The sequence below is a fragment of the Pimephales promelas genome, chromosome 13 (genome assembly GCF_988280905.1).
Source record: "Pimephales promelas chromosome 13, fPimPro1.hap1.1, whole genome shotgun sequence".
Taxonomy (NCBI): Eukaryota; Metazoa; Chordata; class Actinopteri; order Cypriniformes; family Leuciscidae; genus Pimephales; species Pimephales promelas.
The window spans coordinates 16,695,413-16,722,547 of NC_142781.1; the positions used below are offsets into that span (position 1 = coordinate 16,695,413).

The window sequence follows — 27,135 nt, forward strand, 5'->3', positions numbered from 1 at the left end:
CCAACCTGTGGTAGATGCATCCGTGGAGACAACGAGATGCCTGGAAACTCGCTGAAGAGGGACACCGGCCCGTAAAAAGCTGAGGTTCGACCACGGGAAGAAGGTTCGGCGGCACGCTGGAGTCACTGGAACTCGGAGCGAGCCGCGATGCCATGCCCACCTCGGGACTCGATCGCGAAGCCACAGCTGAAGCGGTCTCATATGAACCAAACCGAGCGGCGTTGCCACAGATGCCATATGCCCCAGGAGCCTCTGAAACAGTTTCAGTGGAACCGCACTCTTGCCCTCGAACTGTCGAAGACAAGTCAGCAGTGAGTGCACGCGCTCGCTCGTGAGCTGCGCGGACATGGCGACAGAGTCTATCTCCATGCCGAGAAAAGAGATCCTCTGCACGGGGCAAAGTTTGCTCTTTTCCCGGTTGACCCGAAGGCCCAGACGGGCTAGGTGCCGGAGCACCAGGTCTCTGTGTTCGCAAACCTGTTCTCAAGAATGTGCCAGTATCAGCCAGTTGTTGAGATAGTTCAGGATGCGAACCCCGTGTTCGCGAAGGGGAACAAGGGCTGCCTCGACGATCTTTGTGAAGACGCGAGGGGACAGAGCTAACCACACGCTCCCTTCCGCACCCTCAGAGACAGAGAGGAATGAGTGGGCTTATGCACTGGGACGTCGAGCGCACTCATTCCTGTCTGTGTGCTCAGTGATTATGTCAAGTCTTTCTTTAACCAACTCAGGGTACTGCCCACCCGTGGGTGAGCAGCGGGGAGCTGAGAACAAAAGATTCTCCCCCGGCCCTCCACCGGGGGAAGGAGGGGGCCTGCTACCACCTCCTGGGAAACACTCGACTTCATCACTGAGCAGCCCGTCTCAGGAGCGTCGCTTAGCCTGGCGTTTAGCGGGGCGTGCGGCCTGAGGGGCCTGAGACGCCTGCCTGCGGCCTCCTCCACGCCGCGACCCGGATGAAGGCTGCTGCTGGGGCCGCGTGGGAGGGAGGGGAGCTGCAGGGGGCGTCCTCGGCGGCGAGCAGGGGGAGGCGTCTGTACCGACGGCTGGGTGGAGGCAGCAGCTGTCCGTCGGGGCAGAATATGTTTGATCGCCTCCGTCTGCTTCTGGGCAGTTGAGAACTGCTGGGCAAAGTCCTCGACTGCACCGCCGAAAAGGCCAACCTGGGAGAGCGGGGCGTCGAGCAGACGAGTCCGCTCGGCATCCCGTGTGTCTGCCAGGTTAAGCCAGAGATGGCGCTCCTGGACCACGCTAGTGGCCATCACCTGACCAACGGAGCGAGCGGCCACCTTCGTCGCCCGGAGGGCAAGGTCTGTGGCGGCTCGCAGTTCATTAAAGGCTGTTTGGTCAGTCCCCCCCTCGTGCATATCTCTGAGCAGTTTGGCTTGGAAAACCTGCAAAGTGCTCATCGCGTGCAGGGCGGAGGCCGCCTGTCCCGCCGCTCTATAGGAACGCGTCGCCATAGCAGACGAGAACCTACAGGCTTTGGATGGGTGCTTAGGAGGACCACGGTAGGAGGCGCTCTGTGGACACAGCTGCATCGCAACAGAGCGCTCCACCGGGTGCATCCAAGTGTACCCACGGGCGGCCCCACCATCGAGGGGAGGAAAGGCGGGGGAGGCTAGAGCGCGCTCTCGGGAGGACAAAGGAGCCTTCCAAGTGCGCGTCAGCTCCGCATGCAGCTCGGGGAAAAAGGGTATTGGGGTCGGCTGTGGCCTTGCGGCGGCAGCCTTGCCCAAAAACCAATTATCCATCCGTGAGAGATCGGGGCAGGGCGGAGGGTTCCACTCTAACCCGATACTCACGGCGGCCCGAGATAGCATGGCCGTTAACTCGGGATCAGACACGGGCAATGCTGGCACTCCCGAGGGAGGCAACGCAGCCGCATCCTCATCTCCCGAGGAATCAAGCCCGCCTTGTGATGCTGCGATCGACATCGCATCATCCTCTGGAGCGCCGAACGAAACAGACGGTACCTGCGAAGAGGCCTGAAAACAGTGACAATTGCATCAGTTGTCTGCCCTGCGAACATAACACTTCCCATATTCCACACCCTGTTGAGACCCACTGCTGTGAACCATTTCCTTCTTTTGTTTTTAACCCAATTTTTCTTGTTTTTTGTTTTGAGCAGAAGGTCCCTCAATACACCCTGATCATTCAGGCTACCGATATGGAGGGAAACCCCACATATGGTCTGTCCAACACCGCCACTGCTGTCATACGCCTGCTGGATGTCAATGACAACGCTCCGGAGTTCACCCGAGAGACTGTGAGTGGCACATACACACAGACACTTGAACACGTGTCTCGCGAAAGCCATCTTTGCTTTTGCCTTTTGGGAAGGAGGATGAGAGCGGATAAAGGCCAAGATGGTCGAGGAGGCAAAGGAGGAGAGGGTGAAGGGCGGGCAGTCATAATATATTACCCATGAGTTTGCTGGTGATGTTAAAACCAAGCAACACTGGAAATACGGTCATTTTAAAGAGCTTTTAATTTGGCCATTACGTTTTCTAAAGAAGGTGTCATTGAACCAGTTTTGCAACTAGCCTTCCTCCTTATCTTGTAAGATGGTTTAATTACATCTCTGATTTAAAGAAAGTAGAAAAAGGTACCATCTGTACCTGAAATACATGACCATAACTATAAATAATTATATTGCCACAGCGTGGCGGTTGATTCATGTTTGTTTTAATAAATTCGAATTACCATTCAAAATATTGGGGTTTGTACAATTTTTGTAATGATTCTTATGCGTTTCAAGGATGCTAGCCTGGAAAAACTCAGACAACTTCCGGCAAATTTAGATTTGCTCTGCAAGTTAGTCCAGCAAGCCCATTTCTAATCCGACGATATCGCGGCACCAATCAGAAACGTTGGAGTGGGCTTTACACGATGACGACAGCACACCGACAGAACTAGGGGTGTGACGGTTATAGTTGAACACCGTCGTTAGAACTCTATTACTGGCAAAACCATGTTATTAAAATATTTTTTTCACAAACATTTTTTATCATAGAAAATGTTTAAATACTAATATCAGCTTACAAGGGAAGCGGAGTTAGTGGTGCTTTGGAGCCTGCTACTTTTGGAGATGATTCAATAGAGGTCTATGCACCCCCTCACAGGAAGAGAAATCTTGGAGATCTTCTTAATAAACAGAGGTCTGAAGTCGGAAGTATTGTTAATACTTGACGCATCCGCAAGAGGGCGAAAATGCGTGCAGCAAAAATGACATATTCGGTGTGCAAAACCCCATTTCGCTTGTGTGCACAGGTTTTTTTGTAACAGTGCGCACAGCGCCGCGTCCGAGTATGAACAACTTCAAGCCAAATCTGCCCGAGCACGTAGCTTTACGTGCACCGGCACACAGCTAAATTGCTAAGTTCATTGCAAAGATTTTTTTGCTAAGGTTGTGTTTACTGTTTATTTATTTAATGGAAAGCACATTCACTTTTAGTTGTCTTGCTGTTAATTTTAAATAAACGTTGAGCAAGTAGCTAATCAGTGTCTGCTCGTTTATTCAAACTAAGTTGTTCTATAACAGACAAACGTCGCTCTGCATACGTCATCTCCTTTATTGCTCTGATTGGATTTAGGTCTATCCAATTGCGCCCAAAAGCATTTAAGCTACGTCCTTTGGTGACGCCCATTTAACAACTATATATATTTTTTTAATGTTTATTTAAATGTAATGTATTAGTGTGTTCAAAACTGAATTTTCAGCATCATTACTCTAGTCTTCAGTGTCACATGATCCTTCAGAAATCATTATAATATGCTGATCTGATGCTCAAGAAACATTTCTTATTATCAACGTTGAAAGCAGTTGTGCTTTAATGCATCCTTGTTGAATAAAAGTATTCATTTATTTTATTTTTTTAATAATAATCTTACTGACCCCAAACTTTTAAATAGGTGATGTAGATAAATATAGCTGTTTATCATCATTGTTGTGGAAATTCTGCACCTAGATCTTAAATAACAATTAAAAGACAAATGAAGATCTCGAAAGTCAAAAGTGTATTTATTTCTTGCAAGAAAGGCAGTTCACACACAGACAGAGTCTGATATGAGAAGGGCCACGATCTTCTCATTTTACAGACCTTATATAGGATGGATCATCCTCCAAAATGTACCGCTCCCCTTCTTATCTTCAGACCAAGGCCCAGTTCCGCACAGTTCTCAGTTCCGTATATTCTAACACCTCTCATCTATGTATACCCACACGTTAAACACAGATGTCACTTCAAAAACAACTAAATACATGTTTTGCTCTTGGTGCAAGCAAGCGTATCTATTTTTGAGAAGAACAGAACATTCTGTCCTTTTACAAATGTCCCATTTGTATAAGGAATAATGCATCTTGCAGTTTCTTTAGCATCTTTATATTTTAAAGAACACACAAACAAATATATGTTTCAATAAAATTTTCTATTACACTATGTATTCATTTATTGGTAGATTTGAATGAAAATGATTACATTCAGGGTTCCAATGATCCTGAAAAACATGGAAATATCAAGAATTTAATATTCCCCAAAAATCTAAAGTCTTTCCAGGCCTCTATAAATCATGCCAATAAATACAAATTAATCAAATCTTAAAACGCTGTGACAATATAATTATTTATAGTTATGGTCATGTATTTCAGCTACAGATGGCTCGATAAAGTGCAAACTCAATAGAAATCCTATCAAGTATTCATACAAATTGCTAATTCATGGATAAGTCATAGAAATTCAATGTGCAGAAAGAATAGGAACACTTTATCCATCACTTCTGTGTTGATTTAGTTAAAAAATAAAACTCAAAAAGCATGCCTTATTTTTAAAGTAGATATTTATTGTTTTTACTCTCATTAAACATTTGGATTTTCATTGAATATGATTAAAAGCCCAGCCCTAGTTTATACAGCTAGAGATAACAGATAGAAAGGCGATTAATGTGGAATGAGAGGGAAAATAGGAGATATGAAAAATAAACGAGAACGAACTGGGGTGAAAGATGTTTTTCCATCAGTTCTGGCAATGTTTATGTTGTCGGTTTGTTCATTTGGAGAGATTGTGAGACTGTGAGTAGATACAAGTGTAATGAGTTAACTCATCATTACCTGAGTCATAGCAGCGAGAGAGAAAAACGAGAGAATCTGTCTCCCTCCTTCAACACCGAACTGCCGCCCGCCCCATGGCACTGTCATTACTGGCAATATTTCACCACCGGGAGGAAAAGTAAGAAGATAGGTCAAGAGAAAGGGAGGCTTAGTTGATATCAACTGAGTCGCTTTATAAGCTAACGCCCTGTGAGATTTTGTATTTGCGTAAAGAAATTAGTCGTTGTATTGTGTTGTTAGTTGGAAATAAACTCTTAATTGAACACTCAGGGGTTTTTGTTCTGTTTAACAATAAGATCAGGGCAAATGTCTGGTCAAGCACATCTCGGGCAGCCTTCGGCTCTGAATAACAAGGCTCATGGAGAAATGAAGTGGAACAATACTGCAAGCTCGACACACACTTTCATATTCACTATGTGGGTGTTACTGCTCTGGGAGTTAACGATGGAGCAGCAGTGATATTTATGACCCCATTATAGAGGGTAAAATTAATTCTGTAATTATTCGGGGCCGGGGCAAAAGTGTTGCATGTGCTGCAGTGTGTGTGGGTGTGTGCGCATCAACTGATATACATTGACCGTGTGGGTGTTTTTGAATCTAACTGTTGTTCTTTTCGTCGTATTTTTTTTTCCTTTGCCAGGTGCCAGTGATACTGTTTCCGCGGCACAGTGAGGTTGTCAAGGACGACGGCAGTGTGAATCGTGTGAAAAGAGACTGGGTCATTCCTCCTGTCAACGTGCTTGAGAACTCCAGAAAACAATTCCCTGAAGAGCTTGTGAAAGTGAGTGTGTACACGATGAAAAACATCATTGGTTCATCATGTGAAGTGTAGTCGAAAAAGTATGATAAAAATAAACGGTAATTCATTCATTGCTTGCTATTTATTGAGTTGCTATCGTGCATGGAATTCAATTTTATGTTTATCTTGCGTGTGTGTTTTTCAGATCCAGTCGGATAAGGGCAAGAGTAACGCACTGCGCTATAGCGTGACCGGACCAGGAGCCGACCAAAACCCCACCGGCCTGTTTATCATCGACCCCATTTCAGGAATCCTGTCCGTCACCAAACCACTGGACAGAGAACACATCCCCAACTTCTATGTAAGTGTGTGTGTGTGTGTGTGTGTGTGTGTGTGTGTTCATGACTCCATGTCCTGAGATGTCATGTCAAACTTTTGAGTAGATTTCATCCTAAAAAAAGAAAATTGATTATGCAAACAAACAAAATTATTCAGATTAATCAAACCGTATGAATGATTGTACAAGATTTCCTTTTATAAATATGTAAGGCTGCCACCGACTAAAGAATATTGTAGTTGACTATTATTCGGTTATTTAAGCCATTAGTCGATTAGTCCGGCATTTATCATATTAATTTAAGTACTTAAAAACCTATGAATATGGTTTCAGATTCAGGGTTGAGAATAAACAATATAGAATTGTTCTACATTAGAGAAAAATTCTAAACCATAATAATAAGCATTTAAATATGAATTAAGCTCAATTGTTCAGTTCATTATTTGGCCACAGGAGTCGCCAAATTGCCCGGTAAAAAAGTGGATTTATTATTAAAATTCACTGTAAAGTTTGTGCACTTTTCAATGCCGTTTCTTGCATACACAATGTTTAAACATCAGGCCTTTGGTCTTTAGATCTGTGTATTCCATCCAGGACAGAGAGAAGCCCTCTAAAACTCCCAATAAATTACATGTGTCATAGTTACCATGGCAGCCAGTCTGAGAATGTGACCTTTGACATCCCTCTAATCCACTGTACCGTGAAGAGGAGAGCAGGCAAAATTAAACTCTGGAGGAGCTTATCTTAACACTAAGTCACACACACACATTCATTCATTGTGCTCGTAGGGGGGCATTCCCTAAATCTGGCTTTTTTTATCTAAGAAAAAACCTCAATCTCCCCTGGAAGTAGTTTCAAACTTTTTCTGCCTGGTTTCAATACCCTTTCACTTTACTACTGGACCCGAGAGGCTGTTAACCTCCCCCAGTGTCTACCTAATCCACATTCAGATTCAAATTATGCAGAGATTACATGAATATGAAATTATTTGCTTCCTAATGGTGCCAAAGGTGGAGCATCAGGCTTACTTCGGATAGCTCATGCATACAGCAGACTTAAAACTGCTCTAGCACACAAACTGCAACCAAGTCAGCTACAGCAGTTGGTTAACTCCAATAACCGCTGAAAATGAGTGTGGCGGTTATTAGCCTCTTTTACACTGACAGTGTGTCTGTACTGCCATTGATGTTACAGTTTTGCTCAGTTGGCTGCTGAAAATGTGTGAATTGAGTACTGTAAATGTCTTCTCTGGCTCAAAATGGCATAAAGACACTGAAAATACTGTGGAGGTTCAGTGTCAAAACTCGTTAGAATGCAAACGTGATTCAGAGGCTAATTAACTTCATGCATCCCATAGCATAGTTAGTTAGTTAGTAAGATTCAGATGCTTTTATTCAGCAAGTACATATTCAAAGGATCAAAGTTAACGCACATCATCATATTATAGTGATTTCTGAAGGATCATGTGACACTGAAGACTGGAGTAATGATGCTGATAATTCAGCTTTACCATCACGGGAATTAATGACATTTTAAAATATATTGAAATAGAAAATATCACCTTTTAAAGGGTTTGTTCACCCAAAAATGAAAATTCTGTCAGTATTTACTCACCATTATGTTATTCCAAACCTCTATGTGTTTATTTTTTTCTGCTGAACACAAAGGAAGATATTTGGAAGAATGTTTTAATCAAACAGATCTCATTCCCCATTGACTACCATATGGGAACTAACCCTTTAAATTCTAATCATAATTCACAATCGCAATAGTTCTGTTTTTACTTCATTTTGTCAAATAAATGCAGCCTTGGTGAATCTTACCAATCCCCAAATTTTGAACTGTGGTGTATATTCATTATGAAAATAACAGTGAAAGTAGTTGTTTTTATAGCTGCTCAGATGTAGACTTGTGTGTTGATTGGTTCAGCTTTTGCTTTCATGAAGAGTTTCCATGTAAACTGTGACTTTAAATGTGTGTTTGCGTTCACAGCTACGTGCTCATGCTGTGGACTCCAATGGGAACCAGATGGAGAACCCCATTGACATCATCATCAATGTCATCGATATGAACGACAACCGGCCCGAGTTCGCACACCAGATCTGGAACGGAACCGTGGATGAGGGCGCCAAACCAGGTACACACACACACACACACAGACACACGCATTCACGCCTTTGACACAGTTTATGACATGCCTTCACCAATGAAGTGAAAACTGACATTTATTGCACGGTTCTAGGTACATTTGTAATGACGGTGACCTCCCAGGATAAGGATGACCCAAATACAGCCAATGGGATGCTCAGATACAAGATCCTCTCCCAGACCCCGGAGAGCCCCTCCTCCAATATGTTCACTATCAACAACAAGACCGGCAAAATCATCACTGTAGCTGCTGGCTTGGACCGTGAGGTACGAGGAAATTTGTTCTAGTGGAAAGTCAAAAATATACTACAACCAGTTTTATTATTAATGTAGTATTTCTAAATGTCTTAAATTATCTTTTACTTTTTTTTTTTATTCAAGTTTAAGTAATTGTGTGCTTTTTTCTCTTTAAACTATTTCTTTTTAGCATTAACAGCATTTTTTTAAAGTTTGTTTTTCATCAAATATAGCTTATATAATTTTATTTTAGCTTAATTTCAATTACTGAAAATTATTTTAATAGGTTTAGTTAACAGTAACAACATTGTTTTCATCTGGTGGGTTGGAACCCAAAAACAATGGGCCGCTTATCTGGTCTAATGCGGTTAAATAATAAGATGCAAACACAGGGCTGCCAACTTTTGAGTTTACCTTGGAGTGAGAATTATGGAGGGGGATGGTTTTGGGATTCGGGGTGTTATACAAACATATATTTTCAAAACGTGGTAACTAAATATAATTTCAATACATTTAGTGACAACATTACAATGTTTGCATGGTACAATGACTGGTAGGCTACTGTTTTTATTAGTCCTTGACAAATTTCACGACCTACAATTGAGATTTGTATAAATGTCAGTACACTAGCTACATGCAATTTTTTTCTTAAGGAAAAAAAATCTCTCAACTAATGCTGTAAACATACAGGGAGCCCTGTCAGCTGGTATTATTATTAAAGGCAATACAATATCAAATTAATATAATGTATAATAATGTAATGTATAATATAACGTTTTTAGAATAATAACGTTATAATAATTTTACTAATACGAGTAAAATTAGTAATATAGTGCATATAATATAGTGCATATATTTAGCAAAATATATATGTAATATAGTGCATATATTATTCCTCTCTATAGTTAATTTTTCTTCCTAACTAAAATGCTGTGGTCATTAAATGGCTTTCCTGAGGTAAACGTAACGTTACGTGACATTGTTCTCCAGCTTTATTATAGACCTCTTACTGCAGTTTAAACAATGATTGAGAGATTACATGAGACATTTCATATAATAAGTTATTCATATAAGTTATACTGCATCTTTTAACATACTTTCTAATGTTCATTTGTTTTTATTTACTATTAACTAATAGTAAAGAGGAAGAGATGATCAGTTCACATCCACTTGAACTTACGTTACGTTACGTCACATTTAGGAGTGCGAAAACAATATTTATTGTTTGAATTTCGTAAAAAAAAAATTGACATCATTTGAAAGCTGAGACTATTTCAAATCAAAACTAACCTTTTCTGTCAGTGTATAGTCTTGTGTGGCGTGAGAGCCTGAGAACAGTGACAATTGCGTCAGTTGTCAGCCCTGCGAACATAACACTTCCCATATTCCACACCCAGTTGAGACCCACTGCTGTAAACTATTTCCATCTTTTGTTTTTAACCCAATTTTTCTTGTTTTTTGTTTTGAGCAGAAGGTCCCTCAATACACCCTGATCATTCAGGCTACCGATATGGAGGGAAACCCCACATATGGTCTGTCCAACACCGCCACTGCTGTCATACGCCTGCTGGATGTCAATGACAACGCTCCGGAGTTCACCCGAGAGACTGTGAGTGGCACATACACACAGACACTTGAACACGTGTCTCGCGAAAGCCATCTTTGCTGAAAATCGATCTCTCTCTGTCTGTCTCTCTAGTTCCATGGTGAGGTCCCAGAGAACCGTGTGAATGTGATAGTGACGAATCTCACCGTGACTGACAAAGATGAACCGGGGACTACTTCGTGGAATGCTGTGTACCGGATCATATCTGGGGATTCAAGTGGACACTTTTCCATCCCCACTGACCCCATTACCAATGAAGGCCTTGTCACCGTTGTCAAGGTAACACTCACAAACTTACTGAGGAATAAACATACCGACAGATGGTCTGGAACTGATGTGAACGATTCTGCTTCAGAACCACTTTGGGTTTTACACTTTCTGCTCACTCATGGGAGAAAATCGCACAACGTCCGTCTACTTGAAGTCGACACCGCTCACATACTTTGGTCTGCGATGCTGCATACACAGTCAAGCAGAGTGATACAAACAGTGAAAAGTCTCAGCACTTTGCCCAGCCAATCAGATCCGTGGAGCAGAACTAACTGTTGTATAAACACTGTAATTGGGTTGTGTTGCCACTCGCTAGAATCTCACTAGAGTCTTATAGGCGCGGGTTCAAATACAGAGTAAAGGACTGTCTCCATGGAAACAGCTTCCACCTGCTGTTCAGCTGAGTTAATGGTTTATATGTCTCTTAATTGAGAATGAGTCATTCATTAATTATTATTCAAGCATTTCTCCTCTGTGTATTTGATTGCAACACAATCCATTCATTGTATAATTTAGATTATTTTCCCTAACAGCTCTGTTAACTTGATTGTGTGTGTGTGTGTGTGTGTGTGTCCTTGTGTACAGCCAATTGATTTTGAGTTGAATCGATCATTCATGCTGACTGTTGTCGCTGAAAATGAGGTGCCGCTGGTAAGCGGGATCCATCGCACCCGCCAGTCTACAGCCAGCGTGTCCATACGCGTCATCGACGTGAACGAAAGCCCAAACTTTGACCCAAACCCCAAACAGATCAAACTGGAGGAGGGGCTCCCGCAGTGGTCGATGCTAACGACTTTTACTGCTCATGATCCAGACAGATTTGTGCAGCAGAGTATTAGGTATTAAAACACACACACACATCCATTTACACACACACATGTTTGAAAAGGATTTTTTGAAATAGGAGAATTTAATGCACTGTGAAGAACTAAGCAGGGCTTTCTTGCTAGTCCAGCCAGAACATTTATGGAAACTAAGCTGGAAAAATGATTCACTCAGAAATTGTCGCTCAGTCATTCATGTCAGAGGTTATTTACATACAGAAGTCTTAAAGGTGCAGGAGCAAACAGAATATGTCATAGTCATGTAAAGTGGATGGTCATGAATATGGTCTAAAAGTAATGTGGAAAAGGATTTTATTTTTTTATTTCAATTACCAATTGAAAAAAAAAAAAAAGTTTTAGTTAACCAGAACAACACTGGTCACACTGGAAATGGAAGGTCAAGTTGTTAACCATTTGTGTTTGGTGTATTTGTGTTTTAAAGGTACTCTAAATTGTTTGACCCTGCCAACTGGCTGGAGATCGACCCCAACAATGGACGAATTTCCACAATTGCTGTTTTGGACCGAGAGTCTCCCTATGTTAAAAACAATCTCTACAATGCCACATTTATGGCCTCTGACAATGGTAGGAGCAGCTGTGTTTGTGTATATGTACAAATTTTTGAGATCTAGTGATTCTATTGATTTTAGCTCTAGGGAGGAATTGCAACCGAACAGAGATACACACATGCCCACACATCCATGTTAATGATCTCACCAACAACATATGCAAACTCATTATGAATGTCTATGCACTCACTTTCTCTGGGTTGTTCTTTGAAGCAGGCTCTCTCTCTCTCTTCCTAACACACACATATGCACATACACTACCCGCAGTGTGAAAGAGTCTACTGAAGTCTGCTAGGCCCTATTCTGCTGTGGTGTTTAACATTCTCGCTGCATCAGAGCTCTGAAACAAACCCCCTCTCTCTCTCACACACACACACACGCTGTAAATTTGAAAGCTTGTCTCCTGAAACACTCACTGAACAGTTGTGCCATTTTTGTATGTGGTATTTCAGTGCAAAACCCCACCTGTTATGGAGTTTAAATGCACTGAAATAGCTAGGCACTGTATGTAAATGAAGTCATTCTGATTCTTTTTAGCACAAACGCACCCTTCTTTGCAATTTAGGCTTGTTTTAGATTGTTTTTAGGCTTGTAATGTTTAGCACAACATCAAATGGTAATGTTATCAAGCAATTTTATTTAATTGCATTTAATTTAAATACATCTTTATTTAAAAGGGATGTTTGTGTACATTTTCTTGCAATCAGTAATTGATGAAATTATGGAGAAGAGTGTTAGTGTTAGAAAGTGCAGTAAAGTGCACTTTTGGCATTTTAAAGGTAGATTGTAGTACCAACTACAGTCACGAGTTCCACCATTACCTAAATAATTCAGTGATTCTGTGTTTCCCGAAACTATAGTTCCAATGAATATTCACAAAGTTGTGTGGTTGGAGTAAGCAAAGCTAAACAATATAGAACAAACATAGCAAAGTAATCTTCAGATACAAACAATCTGACATTAATTCGATCCCTAAACCGAGTAAATAGCAGACGTTATTACTCCATCTCCTGTGTACCAACATGGTTTACATGGTTGACAAAGTTGGGAAACACTTGTGACTAGCTAGTTAATTTCTCCAAGGAGGCATCGTACTATGGTAGTTCATCAGAATTGCATTGTTGCGTAGTTTAAATTTGTAAACTTGTTAAAGCAATTTGCTAAGACAGTGGGTGCAAATACACAATGCTAACTTAGCGTTCTTATCGAATTCCTGCCTCGACTCAGTTAAATCTTTTTGTGTAAGCAAAAAGAAAAAAAAAACCCTTTGCCACAAAGAAGCCTTTTCGTATCTAGTTCAATGCTGATTTGCACACCTGATTCAATAAATTAAGGATACTTAGGCGTACTTGACTTAGTTGTTTTCAGGCTGGAACGGATTAAAAAGTGTGTTGTGAATGTCAGCAGGAGTAGAACAGAAAGCCTCATCTCCGTCAGCCTGCCTGCGCTGCTCTGCCTGTCTCTTGTTCTTTGTTTAATGATCAGTGAAGTCGAAAGGTCTTGTTACTCTTGTTGGAATAGAAACTAAGCTCTTTTCTAAGGAGTGGAGATCCAGTGGTGGTTATAAGGGCTCTGGTTTGATTGGATCTTATAGACTGTGCATTATGGTTTATAAATGAGTTATCATGCCAACCGACCCAGATGAGTGGAAGTTAAAGTCATTAACTGCTGTAGTTCATCTGTATTGTCAGTTTTCAACTATTAGTCTCGGGCTCGGATGTCACGCCCACGACACTTTCACAGTCACAAAGCATATTGCATACAAAAACTTGTGCTATATACAGCAAGGGCTGTATGGATTCTTCTTTTAAGGGTCAATATGCAGCAAGTTTATTGCATCTTTTGTTTTTAAACATCTCACCACGTAGGTTATGTTTTATTAGATGTGTTGAAAATAGTGTTTAAAAGTTTTAAAATGTGATCAGTTGACTATTCTTAGTCAAAAGCCAGGCGACGTGAGACAATGTTTGTATTGACTTTCCCTCCTTTTTCTCTTCTGTCCATTGTCAGGTATCCCCCCTGCGAGTGGGACGGGAACTCTGCAGATCTACCTGCTGGACATAAACGATAACGCACCTCGAGTCTTCCCGCAAGAAGCAGAAGTGTGCGAGCGTCCTGAGCCCAACGCCATCAACATCACGGCTGTAGACGGAGACCTCAACCCCAACGCTGGGCCCTATGCTTTCGAGCTGCCCAACCGACCATCTGACATCCGCAGGAACTGGACACTGACTCGAATCAGTGGTACGCCAAAACGCCATATCAAAACACTTTTCTCAATTATGTTTTTATTTATCTGACGCCCGTTTTTTGTCATACTTGTCGTTGGTTTGTAGGCGATTATGCTCAGTTAAGTCTGAAAATTAGTTACTTGGAAAGTGGGATTTACGAGCTGCCCATCAGCATCACAGACTCGGGTAACCTGCCCATGTCCAACACCACCTACCTGCGCATCAAAGTGTGCCAGTGCGATCACCACGGCGACTGCGTGGACATGGAGCGCATCATGGCAGCCGGGCTGGGCACCGGAGCCATCATCGCCATTCTTATCTGCATCATCATCCTGCTGGGTAAGACGCACACTAGGCAGAGATTGTTTCTTCCAGGCAGTGGAGTTCTTATCAGTTGGTCACATTTCTGTCGGGCACATGTGATCTGCTTTTGGTCACAGAGGCGATATAGTCACAAAAGATTTAATAGCGAGACTGTTGTGGAAATGATAGCAACCGTTCTGTTCTCTTACACCAATGTTATCAGTTGAATCAGAATCAAATGATGCTTTTCTCTTTTCGGTTGACTTTATCTGGGTTCTGTCCATGTATTTTTATACATATTTTTTTTTTTAAATGTTGGATGAACACACCAAGAAGTGTTCGATTTTGTTCATTGTATGGTGGTTGTAGCCATATACTGCAAAGACACATTTATATGCAAACACCATATAAAGGGAATTTTGCATTCGATGACCCCTTTAAGAACTTATAAGCACACTTGAGGTGGATAAATGCTTTGTTCAGTAAGAAGACATAAACACTAACTACAATGGAAAAAATTATAGAATAAATTTCTAGAGGCACATAAAAAACGTATTGTGAATAATTCACATTGGGCCAATCTCTTCTTAATGAAACGCTGCCAAAGCCTGTCATCAAAATGATTGGCTACTGTCACCATCAAAACTGTCGCCTCTCAAAAATAAGGCATCTACCTCCATTCACTAGCGATGACATTTTTGTCAGAATGTCTCGGCACTCTAAAGTAATTTATTACATTTAATAAAAGAGCCACAGTAGCTTCCCAATGGCCACAACTTCCATTTCTATTTTGCTCAAACTCCTATGTAAGTGAAAACTTTGTTCTCAAACACATGGGATGTAGAAACTGTTTTCAGGTTAAATTAAATTTGGAGCGTGGATGGAAACACGGTAGCTTATGATTATCTCTTGCACAATTCTGATTCCTCATCTCTAGTTTTAAATCACGTTACTTGTGTTAATTTACTTGATGAAATACATTGCAGTGTCACAGAATAACTGAATAATATCAATCCAATTTCTGAAAAATCACACCCCTCGTGGAAATCTCTGAAGCTTGTCTGAGGAAGCAACAGAAACTGAGGGGGTGGAGTTAGGACAAATGTAAATTTTGCTTGGTGGTGCTAAAAATGTTACACTGCACCTATTACTGTCTGATCTCAAGCGCTTGTTTTATATTGATCTCTTTCTCACTTTCTGTCTCTCTGTAGTGCTGGTGTTGATGTTTGTGATGTGGATGAAGAGACGGGATAAAGAAAGACAGGCCAAGCAGCTGCTGATCGATCCAGAGGACGACGTGCGAGACAACATACTCAAATACGACGAGGAGGGTGGCGGAGAGGAAGACCAGGTACATGCGCTCCCTCTCTACTGCTATTGCTGCTGGCCTGGGCATACACAATTATTTCAGCTCAGAATAACTTGAGATCATCGAGCTTGTTTAATAAAATCATGTTAAAAATCTTCACGATTTTAATTTGAGCTGCGTAGTGCGGTTTGAAATCACGATGACACATTTTCAACACTTATTTTGCAAGTTATGCTGATTACAAGTCATAGTATGCTAGAGACTCATTTTTAAATGGATGAAACCATTCCTGCTTTGCCTGCTTTTGTGAGCACATATTTTTGCATTTGCATTTGAGGCAAACTTTGCTTTTTGTAAAGTCTCTCAATGCTCTCACACACACGCATTCAGTTTTATCATTTTGAAAACTTGGTTTTATGAGTTACAGTAATGATATTTTCTACTCTCTGAACCCCCATCAATGGAGAAACCATTTGGCATTTTTCGATTTTAATTAAAACATTAAATTGGGGTACACTGTATTTTTTCCACCTGCCTCTACATCTTGTGCATGGCCGAGTGTTCCTTCTTTTCAATACCCCATGGACCATGAGCACTTACAGACATGTCATCTTTCAAACTTGTCGTGGGTATGTTCTAACCTTTGCATATCCATTTTTGTTGTTTCCACCTTCTTCTTTGGTTATTTTTAATGGCATTTTCCATCATCTTCTTCAAGTAGTTCTTGAAAACAGCGAGCCAACTGTGAGTATTGCCACATAGTGGACCAACCAATTAGTGCAGTCAATCACAGGCATGTGTGTGTGCGCCATACAAAGTTTGTATTACACCGACTCTGCTGATTTCAAAATGTAGCGGCAAATCGAAACATACTTTCAGCTATCGGCTATCTATGTAAATGAGGAAATACTATAGAGTTCGATTTGTTTTTATCCACCTTATATTTAACATAACAGCAGGCATCACCATTTGTAAATTAAATCTCCTTCCAGTTATTTCTGTAATATAAAAATGTGGCTTGACATTGCAAATTGTTTTTTGTTTTTTGTTTTTGTCACATTATTTTAATGTGACTGATGAGAAGTCTAAGCTATCGATACAAAGACTACTCTCTAACCTAAAAGAAATTATTTATCAGTATGAATAAAGAATACATTTATTTTACATCAAGATTTGGAGTTATACTTTAAGTATTTCCATTCCAAATATGGACTGTTCCAAATTTTCCCATAGGAAGGTTTTATCAAATTTAGCTAACTTCTGAGAAGAAAATACACATGAATGTCCTTCGTGTGGAACAAAGTGAATTTAAATTGCGTTACTATAGTCCAAACGTTCCTTGTTTTGCATGCAGATGTTTCCAGAAAAGCAAGGGCTTTTAAGCAGACCTCTAACCCTGTTTGTGATTGTATATCTGTGTTTCTTCAGGACTATGATCTGAGCCAGCTGCAGCAGCCCGATACTCTGGAGCCAGACATGATCAAGCCCGTCGGGATCCGCCGGATGGACGAGCGACCGATGCACTCTGAGCATCCGAACTATCCTATCCGCTCGGCCGCACCCCATCCCGGAGACATAGGAGAGTTCATCCACGAGGTACGCTGTGTGTCCTCTCTTCTGAAGTCGCGCCATATAAAACGGCTCGATGGCACCAGTGATAAGACTTAATGGTGATTGATTGGTTAATTGGACCAAGGTCCTTTTAGGTTTTGTTGATCATTAGCCAGTCTCAGGGATCCAATAACTCATGCTCCAGTCTGTGGATGCGCGTCCTCACATGCAGACCTCACACGCTCTAAGCAGTGCGACTGCACTCATAGCAGGGTGAGATTAGCAAGAAACTGCTTAAATCAGGTAATGAATTAAACATTACTGCTAAATGTAAGCAGCCTCACTTAAAAGACAGACAGGCTTTTTATACATCAGCATTTGCCAATCGTTTCGACCAAATCGTATTTTAAAGAAAACTGTCAGTTTTTTTTTATTTTTTAAGCATTCGAACGTGAAAAGAAATTGTTTTTAGAAAAGTTTTGTTTATAGGCGTTTTATGTCTGCAGAAAGATTTGTTTAGACAAGCGACTTAAGGATTCAGAATTATGTCAGCTGAACGTCTATACAGTGTTTAGTCTATGTTAGCACTCTGTCTGGATAGTGTTATGCTAAGAATAGAACTTTATTTGGACAATATGGCGGCGTTTCAAAACCAAGTGAGCTGCCTACCTAGACGCATTTTTGGGCACCAGAGGCATTTTAAACGTTCGGATGCTCGATTCACTACTAACATTGTTTGGGCACATGTAAATCAAACATTTGAATCTACCCCAAAATGTTGTATTATCGATCTAAAGTTACGTTGGAAATGCTGTATTACATACTTACTACCACTCGTTTTCACTACTACGGTTCGAATGCTATCTTTTCCTCAAGCTTTTTTGCTTGGCTGAAAAAGTACATCATACACAAAACATGTATAGGATTCATGTTTCTTTCATTGGATGCCCCTTTCACCATCATTGGTTTGATTTACTTAAAATACAAATTGGTCATAGTGCAAAAATAAAAGAAAGAAAAACCCCGGAAAACACAATCTTTTGTGCTAAATATAACTGTAGAATTGTGTTTATTACGACCTGTCGGGACCTGATGAAAATGAAATAAAAAAGGTTAATATGTTAGTATTTATAATGTTTAAAGATTACCATATTCTTATTTTCTAAGGAAGTTCATAGGTTAAACTTCAGAGGATCATTTTAAATGTTAATGGAGAGACTGCAGATTTCCTGAGAGCCGTGACACATTATTTCATAGCAGGGAATAATGGCCAGGACACAGTGGTCTTTGTGTTCATTTCAATTTTGGATTCACCTGCACATTTTACAAAACAGTAGAGAATAGTGCAGAATAGTGCATGTGAAATGGCTCTCACACACAGTTTTTACTTAATGGGTTTCAGTTCTATTGTCACTCCTTCCTTCCTTCCTCTTCTCACTTTAGTTGTTTCTCATCCAGTGCCCTGACAGTGTATTCAGTGTTTCATTGTTTAATTGTGCGAGCTCAGACTGCGGCGTTACCGGAACGCAGCTAGCCGCTTATAAATAAACGCTTTAGCCTGTTCCAGAGCCCAGCATCTGTTTGCACGGCGACCCCAATCCTTCTCCGCTTCCCTCTCCTCCCATCTCCCCCTCCTCCTCTGTTTGTTCCTTCTATTTCTCCATCCCATCCCCCTCTTCTTCAGTTAAACAGCAATACGTTGTACCAGACAAGAAAATGCTTGTACTAAACAATGATCATGTGCTATATTTGAAGCGTGTCTATTTTAAAAGCACATCCGTTGTGGTCATGTTCCCTAGGGCCTGAAGGCGGCCGACACCGATCCCACGGCCCCTCCGTACGACTCCCTGCTGGTGTTCGACTACGAGGGCAGCGGCTCCACGGCCGGATCGCTCAGCTCCCTTCACTCCTCCAGCAGCGGAGGCGACCAGGACTATGACTACCTCAACGACTGGGGCCCTCGCTTCCGCAAACTCGCCGACATGTACGGAGGCAACGACGACTAGCTTGAACCATCACCGCAGGACCACAAAAAAGAGAAGGAAGAACCGGAGGAGGAGGAAAATTAAAAGAAACAACATCAAAAAAAAAAACAGTGTGGCACTTTTTTTTTAATTGCAGGACGAGGACAGTGAGCAGAATCAAAACAATGAAGAAACCAATATACCCTAAAGAGACAGAGAATGAAGAGACGAGAAAGTGGAAGGAAGATCACCATGGAAACAAAACCAGGTCTCTCCGAGGCCCTCTGTTGTTGACGGAAGGGGGTCTTATGAAGGAAAACTGCCTAGATTTGGTTCAGTCCAGGATTTTTTCGCCTAAGTTTGAAGGATCATCGGTACGAAACGTATGAAGGAACGCTTAAAGAACGTTAAATGAATGCTAAGTTACACTTGAATCTCACAGTACAGAAGCACTGGGATATTACGTGCCTTTTTGTACATTTTTTTTGTTTTTTTCATTTTTACATTTTTCTTTTCGGCCTTTGGTCATTTGATCTGATGATGTTGTTTTTCTGTTCAATGGCTTTGGTGGCTCAGAGTTTTGGAGTGTTTATGTCGTGAGCCTGTTTATAACGTTTATGCTTCTGCTTGCGTTTCTCACCGTCACGCTGTTCGTCTCACGTCACGTATCAAAACGAAAGCTTTGGAAGAATGAGAGCAAGACAGAGGGAACAGCTTTGTACAGTATGCTAGAAAATAGATTTTAGTTTCTTTTTTTTTCTTTTCTTTATTTTAAAAAAGTATATTCACTGTTTTTCCACCAGAACGTTAACTTATGCAGCCGGTTGCAAAATAGAAGACGAGCATTATTATTTGGTAGCAGAACTCTTCGTTTCGTTCATTTATTTTCTCTCTCTCTCTCTGCATTTTTTGAAGTGATTTAGTATTTTGCAAATGAAAACATTCTGTTTTTTGAAATGTCATCTGCCTTAGTCATCCTGGTATTCTTTCATGCCTGGTATTCTTTCATTTTTTACTCCACTGTAAATTAAATGGCGTGTACATAGTTTTTTGTTTTGTTTTTCCTCTTTTAATGTAGTCTACCAAGAAGAACAGGGCGTGAAGAACTTGTAAATGTATAATTTGGACTACAGACAAAAGGATTTTTGCATGTTTTTATCTTTTACGTAAAAAACGGTCTTTCTGAAATTGATTTACACACAAATAAAGAAATGCCCACCTTGAATGAGACTAAAGTGAATAAGTGAGACAGAAGTTTGGTCCAGATACCTGTTGTTTTCATCCCTGCCCATTCATGACCTAACATTCCTTTTTCATTTCGCCCTTTTTGGCCCAGTTAATGACCTTCCATTCGCCCGTTCTCTAATTTCATTGCTTGACGTCCTTCGTCAAGGATTCCATGTTGACCACCTTGCGCTTCCTTTGTTCTTCTCTGCTACGTTCTGCATTTCCATTGTCTTCTCCCCCGGGCCACTCTCATGGATCAAAGAGGTCGGCTGACGTTCGAGGCTCCGAGGCCATATTCCTAAATGCACGATCCTTCGGGATCTTCACGTTTGAACTAAACTGTAATGGTGGACCTAAGCCCTCATCATAACTGTCTCTGCCTGTTAGAGAACCGTAATGGTGTGTGTGCGTGTGCGTGTGTGTGTGTGTGTATCACTGGATACCGTCAGAGAGGGCCATTTAAAAGAGCAGGATGGAAGTACGTGGCCAGTCCACTCATGAGGCTCACAGCCATAAGATGATTAACAGCTTTTTAATGGACGATGGCTGTCCAGACTTCTGCGGGCTCTGTTTGCAATTACTTGTTGATATTATGACCCATTGCAGCCCAAATGACCAATAAAAGTCTAATTTTGGAAATGTTGATTTGTTGGTTTTCTTTGCTACTTTGTAGCATTAGCAGCTGTCTTTTAAGCATCATGGGAGCTCACCAGTGAGTGACCGATTTAGAACGCTCTACATGGGTAACAAATCACTAATAGCACTCCACATGAGAGACTTGACTTGCAATTGATTTAGATTGTGATTATATTGCTGAGCTAAAAGCTTTATTCTCTTAACAATCAAAAATTAGTGATGCACTGAAATTTCAGCAACTAAAAATGCTGAAACAGCAAAAACTAGATTTGGTTTAAGATTTTTTTTTTTTTTTAATTATTAAAAAAAATTGTTGATCGAATAGCTATTTCATGCACACAACATGGACAAACGGTGCATCATGGACAGACGTACTTAAAAATGACTAATACTAACGTAAGATTTGCTCTGCTGAAATATCAATAATTTCACTACCACTGCTTTAATTTTTCACACCAACATCATACCAGGTTTAGTTTTCCATTTACCCAAATTTCATTACAGAAAATTTTATCTATTAATTTTTCGTCTTAATGTAAACTAATTTTCTGTTTCTTTAAAAAGAAATTATTTCAATGCAACACTTATAAAATACATTGAACAAAAAATGCATACATTTTCACATGTAAAATAACACATTTTTATATTTTTCAGAACTGAATTGAATCTATAAGTAATTTTTATCTCACCTTAAACACTATTTTAGATTCATTTTTCACTGAGCTCGGAGCCGCTTCTTCTGCTTTATGGATCACCTGCTGCTGCCATTGAATTTTAATAAAATTAGATATCTTATTATAGCAGCCTTTTTTTTTAATTTTTAGTCAGTGTGCCTGTAATGCCTTTAAATGTTGCCTGCATATGCAGTTCACTAGGTTTTGGAATGAGATAATTGTATATATGCATGCTAAATGGGCTCCATTAAATGGGAAAAGGAAATGCCATTGCATACCTTGACCTTAAAAGTATTTACTGGCAGCTGGGTCATTATCTGGGTCTGTGTGTGCCTGCCTCCATCATTTGAGTCAGTCTACAGTCCACACACACACGCACTGACGCACATAATCTTGTGTATTTCTATACTCCCTCCAGGGCTATCCTTTGCTCCTCCTTCTCTATCTAACGTTCTCCGGGGGCTGAGATTATTGTGCCAACATCAAAGCCTGGCCTCCCCACGTCCCATTGTGTGTGACTGAGAGAATGAGAGAGCTAAAAAGTGGAAGTCTTGTTGCTTAAGGTCACACGAAGGATGGGGAATAAGCTTTTCTCTGTGCTGCTATCTCCTTCATTCCACACTCCCTACATACATATAAACATATAAAACTTATTCCTGCGTTTTATATTTAGAGTTCTTTTCCTATGTCCTTTTATACTTCATGTTCCATCACACTCTTTCTCTGTCCTTTGTTTCAGTTTTTTTTTTTTTTCTCGTTTTGTCAGTAATGGTTTGGCCAGTCCAGTGGAACACTTGATCCTTTGTTACGCCAAAGGGATACCTCTCTCTCTCTCTCTCTCTCTCTCTCTCTCTCTCTCTCTCTCTCTCTCTCTCTCTCTCTCTCTCTCTCTCTCTCTCTCTTTCTCTCTGTGTGTAAGAGAAAGTGCAGTGGGTGCTGCAGGGATTTACTTAATATAAAAGGAATAGCCTACGTTGAGATATACATTTCTGTTGTTTTTTTTTCACTAAAAAATTATATGATCAATAAGTTATAATAAAATATGTTTTTACTATTATTAAAATAAGCAATTTGTAACTTTTTTTGTTATAAAAGATTCAGCTCATTTTTAGTCAGTTTAATTTAATTATTTGTGGCTTAAAAACCAAGTTTATTGTACTTAAAAATTAAAACAGAATTTTTTTGTTTTGTTTGTATAGACACAAATCTTGACTGATCATTAAAAAAAGAAAATCTAATTTTAGTAGGCTATACTGCCCAGAGGAAGTTTTTTGACATAACTGATATTCCACGATATAAAATAATTACTAATCACAGAGACTGAAGAAAGATTTCTAGAAACTAGAAATCATCTAGAACTGCTGTCCATGGAACAAAGTTACAGTTCTTCTAGATGATTTTACTTGACAGAAATTTCCTGATTGAAAAACATAAAGACAAAATAATAAACATGCCCACAGGGACCAACAGTTCAGTTGGTTACCTGTAGTCGATTAAGTATGATTCGTTACTGATTCAAACGGTAGGTTAACGTGTTTTTGAACTATCTGGCTAAAGGCCAAAATATAGCTAATGCATCAGTTTTGTAGCCTACGCTAGGGTCAGTAGATTACGTTACGCGTGACACGAATTTCATCTGAAGAAGAGTTCGCGGACCGCCCTATCTTTGAGGTTATATTTGTACAACTAACTGTAACATTAAATAATTCAAAGATATTTATTTGGGTTGAAACTCGAAACTGCGCATGTGTTGAACGCCTGTGTACGAGTCAAAAGAAGTATATTTTGCAAGGCTGTGCGTTTGACTTAGCCATGGGGTAAAAGCCGACGTACCCTTTCTGCTTAATTCAGGAATCAGGCTCATAAAAGTCATTCGTTTTGAGCGTCGAGTCCCTATGTCGTGCCACACTGGTCACAATGGGAGCCATTTCATCGTCAAACGGCGTTACACGTGCAGCAGCCCGTAAGGAAAACTCAACGCAATAGACTGCAACGAATTCACAAGTTACTCAGGTAGGCTAAATATGGTTTATTTTGGCCTGGTGCTGAAAAGCGTCGCAGGAAACACAGTTTTATGTCCTTTTCTATTTTTAACAAATAGGGATTCTGCAAGGGAGGCTATGTAGATTTATGAACTGCATATTTGTAAAGGAGTCGGACCAGTAAAGTGAAAGGGAGGACTGGATGTGAAGGGGAGTTTGAGTCTGAGGCTCTAAAAATAGTACTTTGTGCTGGCTGGAGGATGGAGATGACATTGATCAACTGATACAGAGGGAACAACTCTCACCCCCCCATCTCTCTCTCTCTCTCTCTCTCTCTCTCTCTCTCTCTCTCTCTCTCTTTCCCGAGGTCTTAACTCTGCCTTTTACATTCCTGCTTTTCCATTGCTGTCAGGGTCAAACTCACTCCTCCACATGTACGAGTTTGGTGTGTCTCACTCAGATTTTCTTTTATGCCTCAATCCAAACCAAAACATTTGTTTATGACTCATTGTGAAAGGCAGAATTAACAAATAACAATATAAAAAGGTTAATAAAATATCCTCACCCTTGTGGGATTCCAAACCTCTAAGTTTCTTCGTAGTACACAAAACACACAATTTGACACAACCAAACTGTGATTCGAGAGCTATGGCAGAGCCAGAAGGGAAGAATTTCAGTGACAAATCCAACACACACCCTCATGGAATTTTGTAATTATGTTTTGACAAACTTGTGGCAAATCTGCATTTGTACAAACTCACATGGTTTATATATGATCCGCTTATATCCCACTGATGGTTATGTTTAGAGTTGGGCTGTCATACTTTTCCCTTAAAAATTGTTTCTCCACAAATCACATCGTAAAAAGGAACACGAAATCGCCACCTTTAAAAATAGTTTTCTCATGAGGTCGGGTTGAAAAATCACTGTAATTTTAGTTTGTTCCCCACAAAATTATTATACAGCTTCAGAAGACATAAGGCGAATTTCAAACTGCATTATAGTCACTTTAATAAGGAGATACCATTTGAAGGATCGTTCCAAATGAAAGTGAACAACTGAATCCCTTCACTAAGGGCCCTTCCACAAGCCTGTTAGCAAAAAGATCATGCAATGGTCACTTCATATAATTCATTGAATAATTTTTGGTCATGTTCTGCATCCCCTTCAGTGGGGAACAGGGATTGCCCATAGTGTATAAGTTATTTGAACTGCTTTAATGTTGCTTGGTGCTTGTTTGTTATTTTTGTAGCTTTTCCACTACACAGTACCAGCTCAACTCAACTCGGCTCGCCTTTGTTTGGTTTCCCAATGTTTAAAAGTTGTACCTGTACCTGCTTTCGGGAACTGTTTTTTTTGTATCACCTCCGGCGAGGTTCTGAGCGAGCTAAGGCTAGCTGAGTCGGTACTAAAATGTGACGTGAAAACAATGCCGACTGACGATCCAGTGAGAGCTTGATTGGGCAACGAGGAACGAAAGGCGTCGCTATGACGACCGGGTACTGTTTGTGGCTGTACTGTCTGCAATAGAAAACAGAAAAGAGTTGAGTAGAGTCGAGCTGGGACTGGTAATGGAAAAGCACCATTCTTCAAAAATTCTCCATTTGTGTGATGACTCTCAGGTTAATAAATGACAACTAATAATGAAATGTCATTATTAGTTGAGTGGGATCTGGCACCCCCATATTCTGTACTTTAGCTATATTCAGTCCAGGATTGATGTGTAGTAGAGTCATAATGTACCCTTAATCTCCTATATTTAAATCTGATTATATTTGTGGATATCAGCATACATGTTATGTTACCTCCACATGCTATAGGACATCCCAGAACACATGACAAAGGGAATGAAGCAGGACTTTGGCTTGTTAATGTCCACAAATGGCCTGAAGAGTCAACAAGAGCTTCTCTCTTCTTGTCTGTGTTGATGTGAGTAGACATGAGAGGGAGATCGGGCCAGCTATATCATTGTACTGACAGGGTTTGTTCACAGCTCTGGGGAAGAGAGAGAGTCATTCACATAATGCATTCAGTCCTGTTTTGGATGCAGTGTGCTGGAATGCTAAGTAAATCAGAGGACTTTGCCATGCTGCTGTGTCACAAAAAGAGACTGCTTTAGACAAATGTCCTTTGACGTTAAATACTAGCTGTTTTCAGGTGGTTTAGATGCTTCTGGAAATCTTGAAATCTTTCAACAGAATATCTTAAACCGCATGCTTGTGATTGTGAATATTGGAAGGAAAATGACAACAAAAAAGTGACCATGAAATCAAAATTATTATTATTTTTTTTTGTAATGGAATATTGAGGTATTTATTATAAATGATTTATTTGTGAATGTCATTTAAAAAAAATATTCATGTTCACTCGTGATCTTTAAACAAAATGGCTTCCCCTCCCAATCGCAGACATCTTTTCTCTGATGACATGTTTACTGGTGCGAGGGCGGGACAACCTGTCACTCACATGACATCACAGCAATAGAAAACCACAACCATCCAATAAATCCCCAATGGACAAAATCAAGTTCCACCCTACATTTCCTTCTTGCTCCAGAAGCCGTTTTACTCGGATATACTTAACAAGAGAGAAGAAAAGACTTACAAATTAATCGGTTTCATGGTTTAAACAGCAAAGAGATTAAATAAAGAACAAATAGAGACTTGTTTAGTGGCCATACTGCTGCTTCTCAGATTTGTGTCCCAAGAAAACACCCCACAATCTCAGACGTGATCTCAACAAGATCTAAAACTGTACTCAGATATGCAGAGATCACGAAATCGGCGCCCAAAAATTCAGTATAAATTCAAATGTTTTTCTTAAAATAAAAAAAATGGCAGACTTTTAATCTGGCTGTACTAGCTTGTGTCTATTTTTAGTCCTTATAAGGAATTTTTGGAGAAATCGAGAATTCAAAATACTGCATAAAGTGAAGTCTAATGAGCTATTAAAAGAAACTTCTGAGCAGTACAATTTTACTCTGGCTAACACATCACGTATAAATGTGTGAATGAACAGCTGAATAATTTTATGGGGTGTGCATGTTACAGCAAACTACTGGGTCGGGAAATGTGGCTTACTGCTCATAATGATATAATCCAGCAATGGGAGCATTACATTAAGCAGACCTAAGGCAGACGAAAGGAGAGAAAGCAGACCTGCATAAAACTAACAGGCGGAAATAAAGGCCTTGTGTCTGTAAATACTCCTGGAGAATAATGGACTTTTAAAAAGGGATATACCATGGTGCAAAAGATACCACTTAAGATACCTCGAAAGCAAGATTTTGCTTTCAGACAAGAAAGATTCCGAGATGCTATTGTCCTAGCCGAGACAAAGAGCATGTTTGTGGTTCTACATATTTCGAAATGCTTATTTGTTTGTGTTTGAATAATTCAGTCAGAGACGCTGAATGCTC

General features: G+C 40.4%; 1 protein-coding gene across 3 annotated transcripts in view; it reads left to right on the top strand.

Moving 5' to 3' along the window:
* cdh2 (cadherin 2, type 1, N-cadherin (neuronal)) overlaps positions 1 to 21,068 on the top strand; it is a 60,823-nt gene extending 39,755 nt beyond the window's left edge. For 2 of the 3 annotated variants that reach the window (XM_089118536.1, XM_089118537.1), the window contains 14 exons: positions 2,132 to 2,269; positions 5,751 to 5,891; positions 6,055 to 6,210; positions 8,179 to 8,323; positions 8,429 to 8,601; positions 10,043 to 10,180; positions 10,271 to 10,456; positions 11,033 to 11,286; positions 11,714 to 11,856; positions 13,851 to 14,084; positions 14,177 to 14,410; positions 15,586 to 15,725; positions 17,112 to 17,279; positions 19,034 to 21,068. In XM_089118536.1, the coding sequence (XP_088974662.1) occupies positions 2,132 to 2,269; positions 5,751 to 5,891; positions 6,055 to 6,210; positions 8,179 to 8,323; positions 8,429 to 8,601; positions 10,043 to 10,180; positions 10,271 to 10,456; positions 11,033 to 11,286; positions 11,714 to 11,856; positions 13,851 to 14,084; positions 14,177 to 14,410; positions 15,586 to 15,725; positions 17,112 to 17,279; positions 19,034 to 19,240 (2,457 nt within the window). In that variant the 3' untranslated portion in view covers positions 19,241 to 21,068. The remainder of the gene's footprint in view (positions 1 to 2,131; positions 2,270 to 5,750; positions 5,892 to 6,054; positions 6,211 to 8,178; positions 8,324 to 8,428; positions 8,602 to 10,042; positions 10,181 to 10,270; positions 10,457 to 11,032; positions 11,287 to 11,713; positions 11,857 to 13,850; positions 14,085 to 14,176; positions 14,411 to 15,585; positions 15,726 to 17,111; positions 17,280 to 19,033) is intronic. The other variant, XM_089118538.1, reaches the window with a different exon arrangement.
* The last annotated feature ends 6,067 nt before the right edge of the window (positions 21,069 to 27,135 follow it).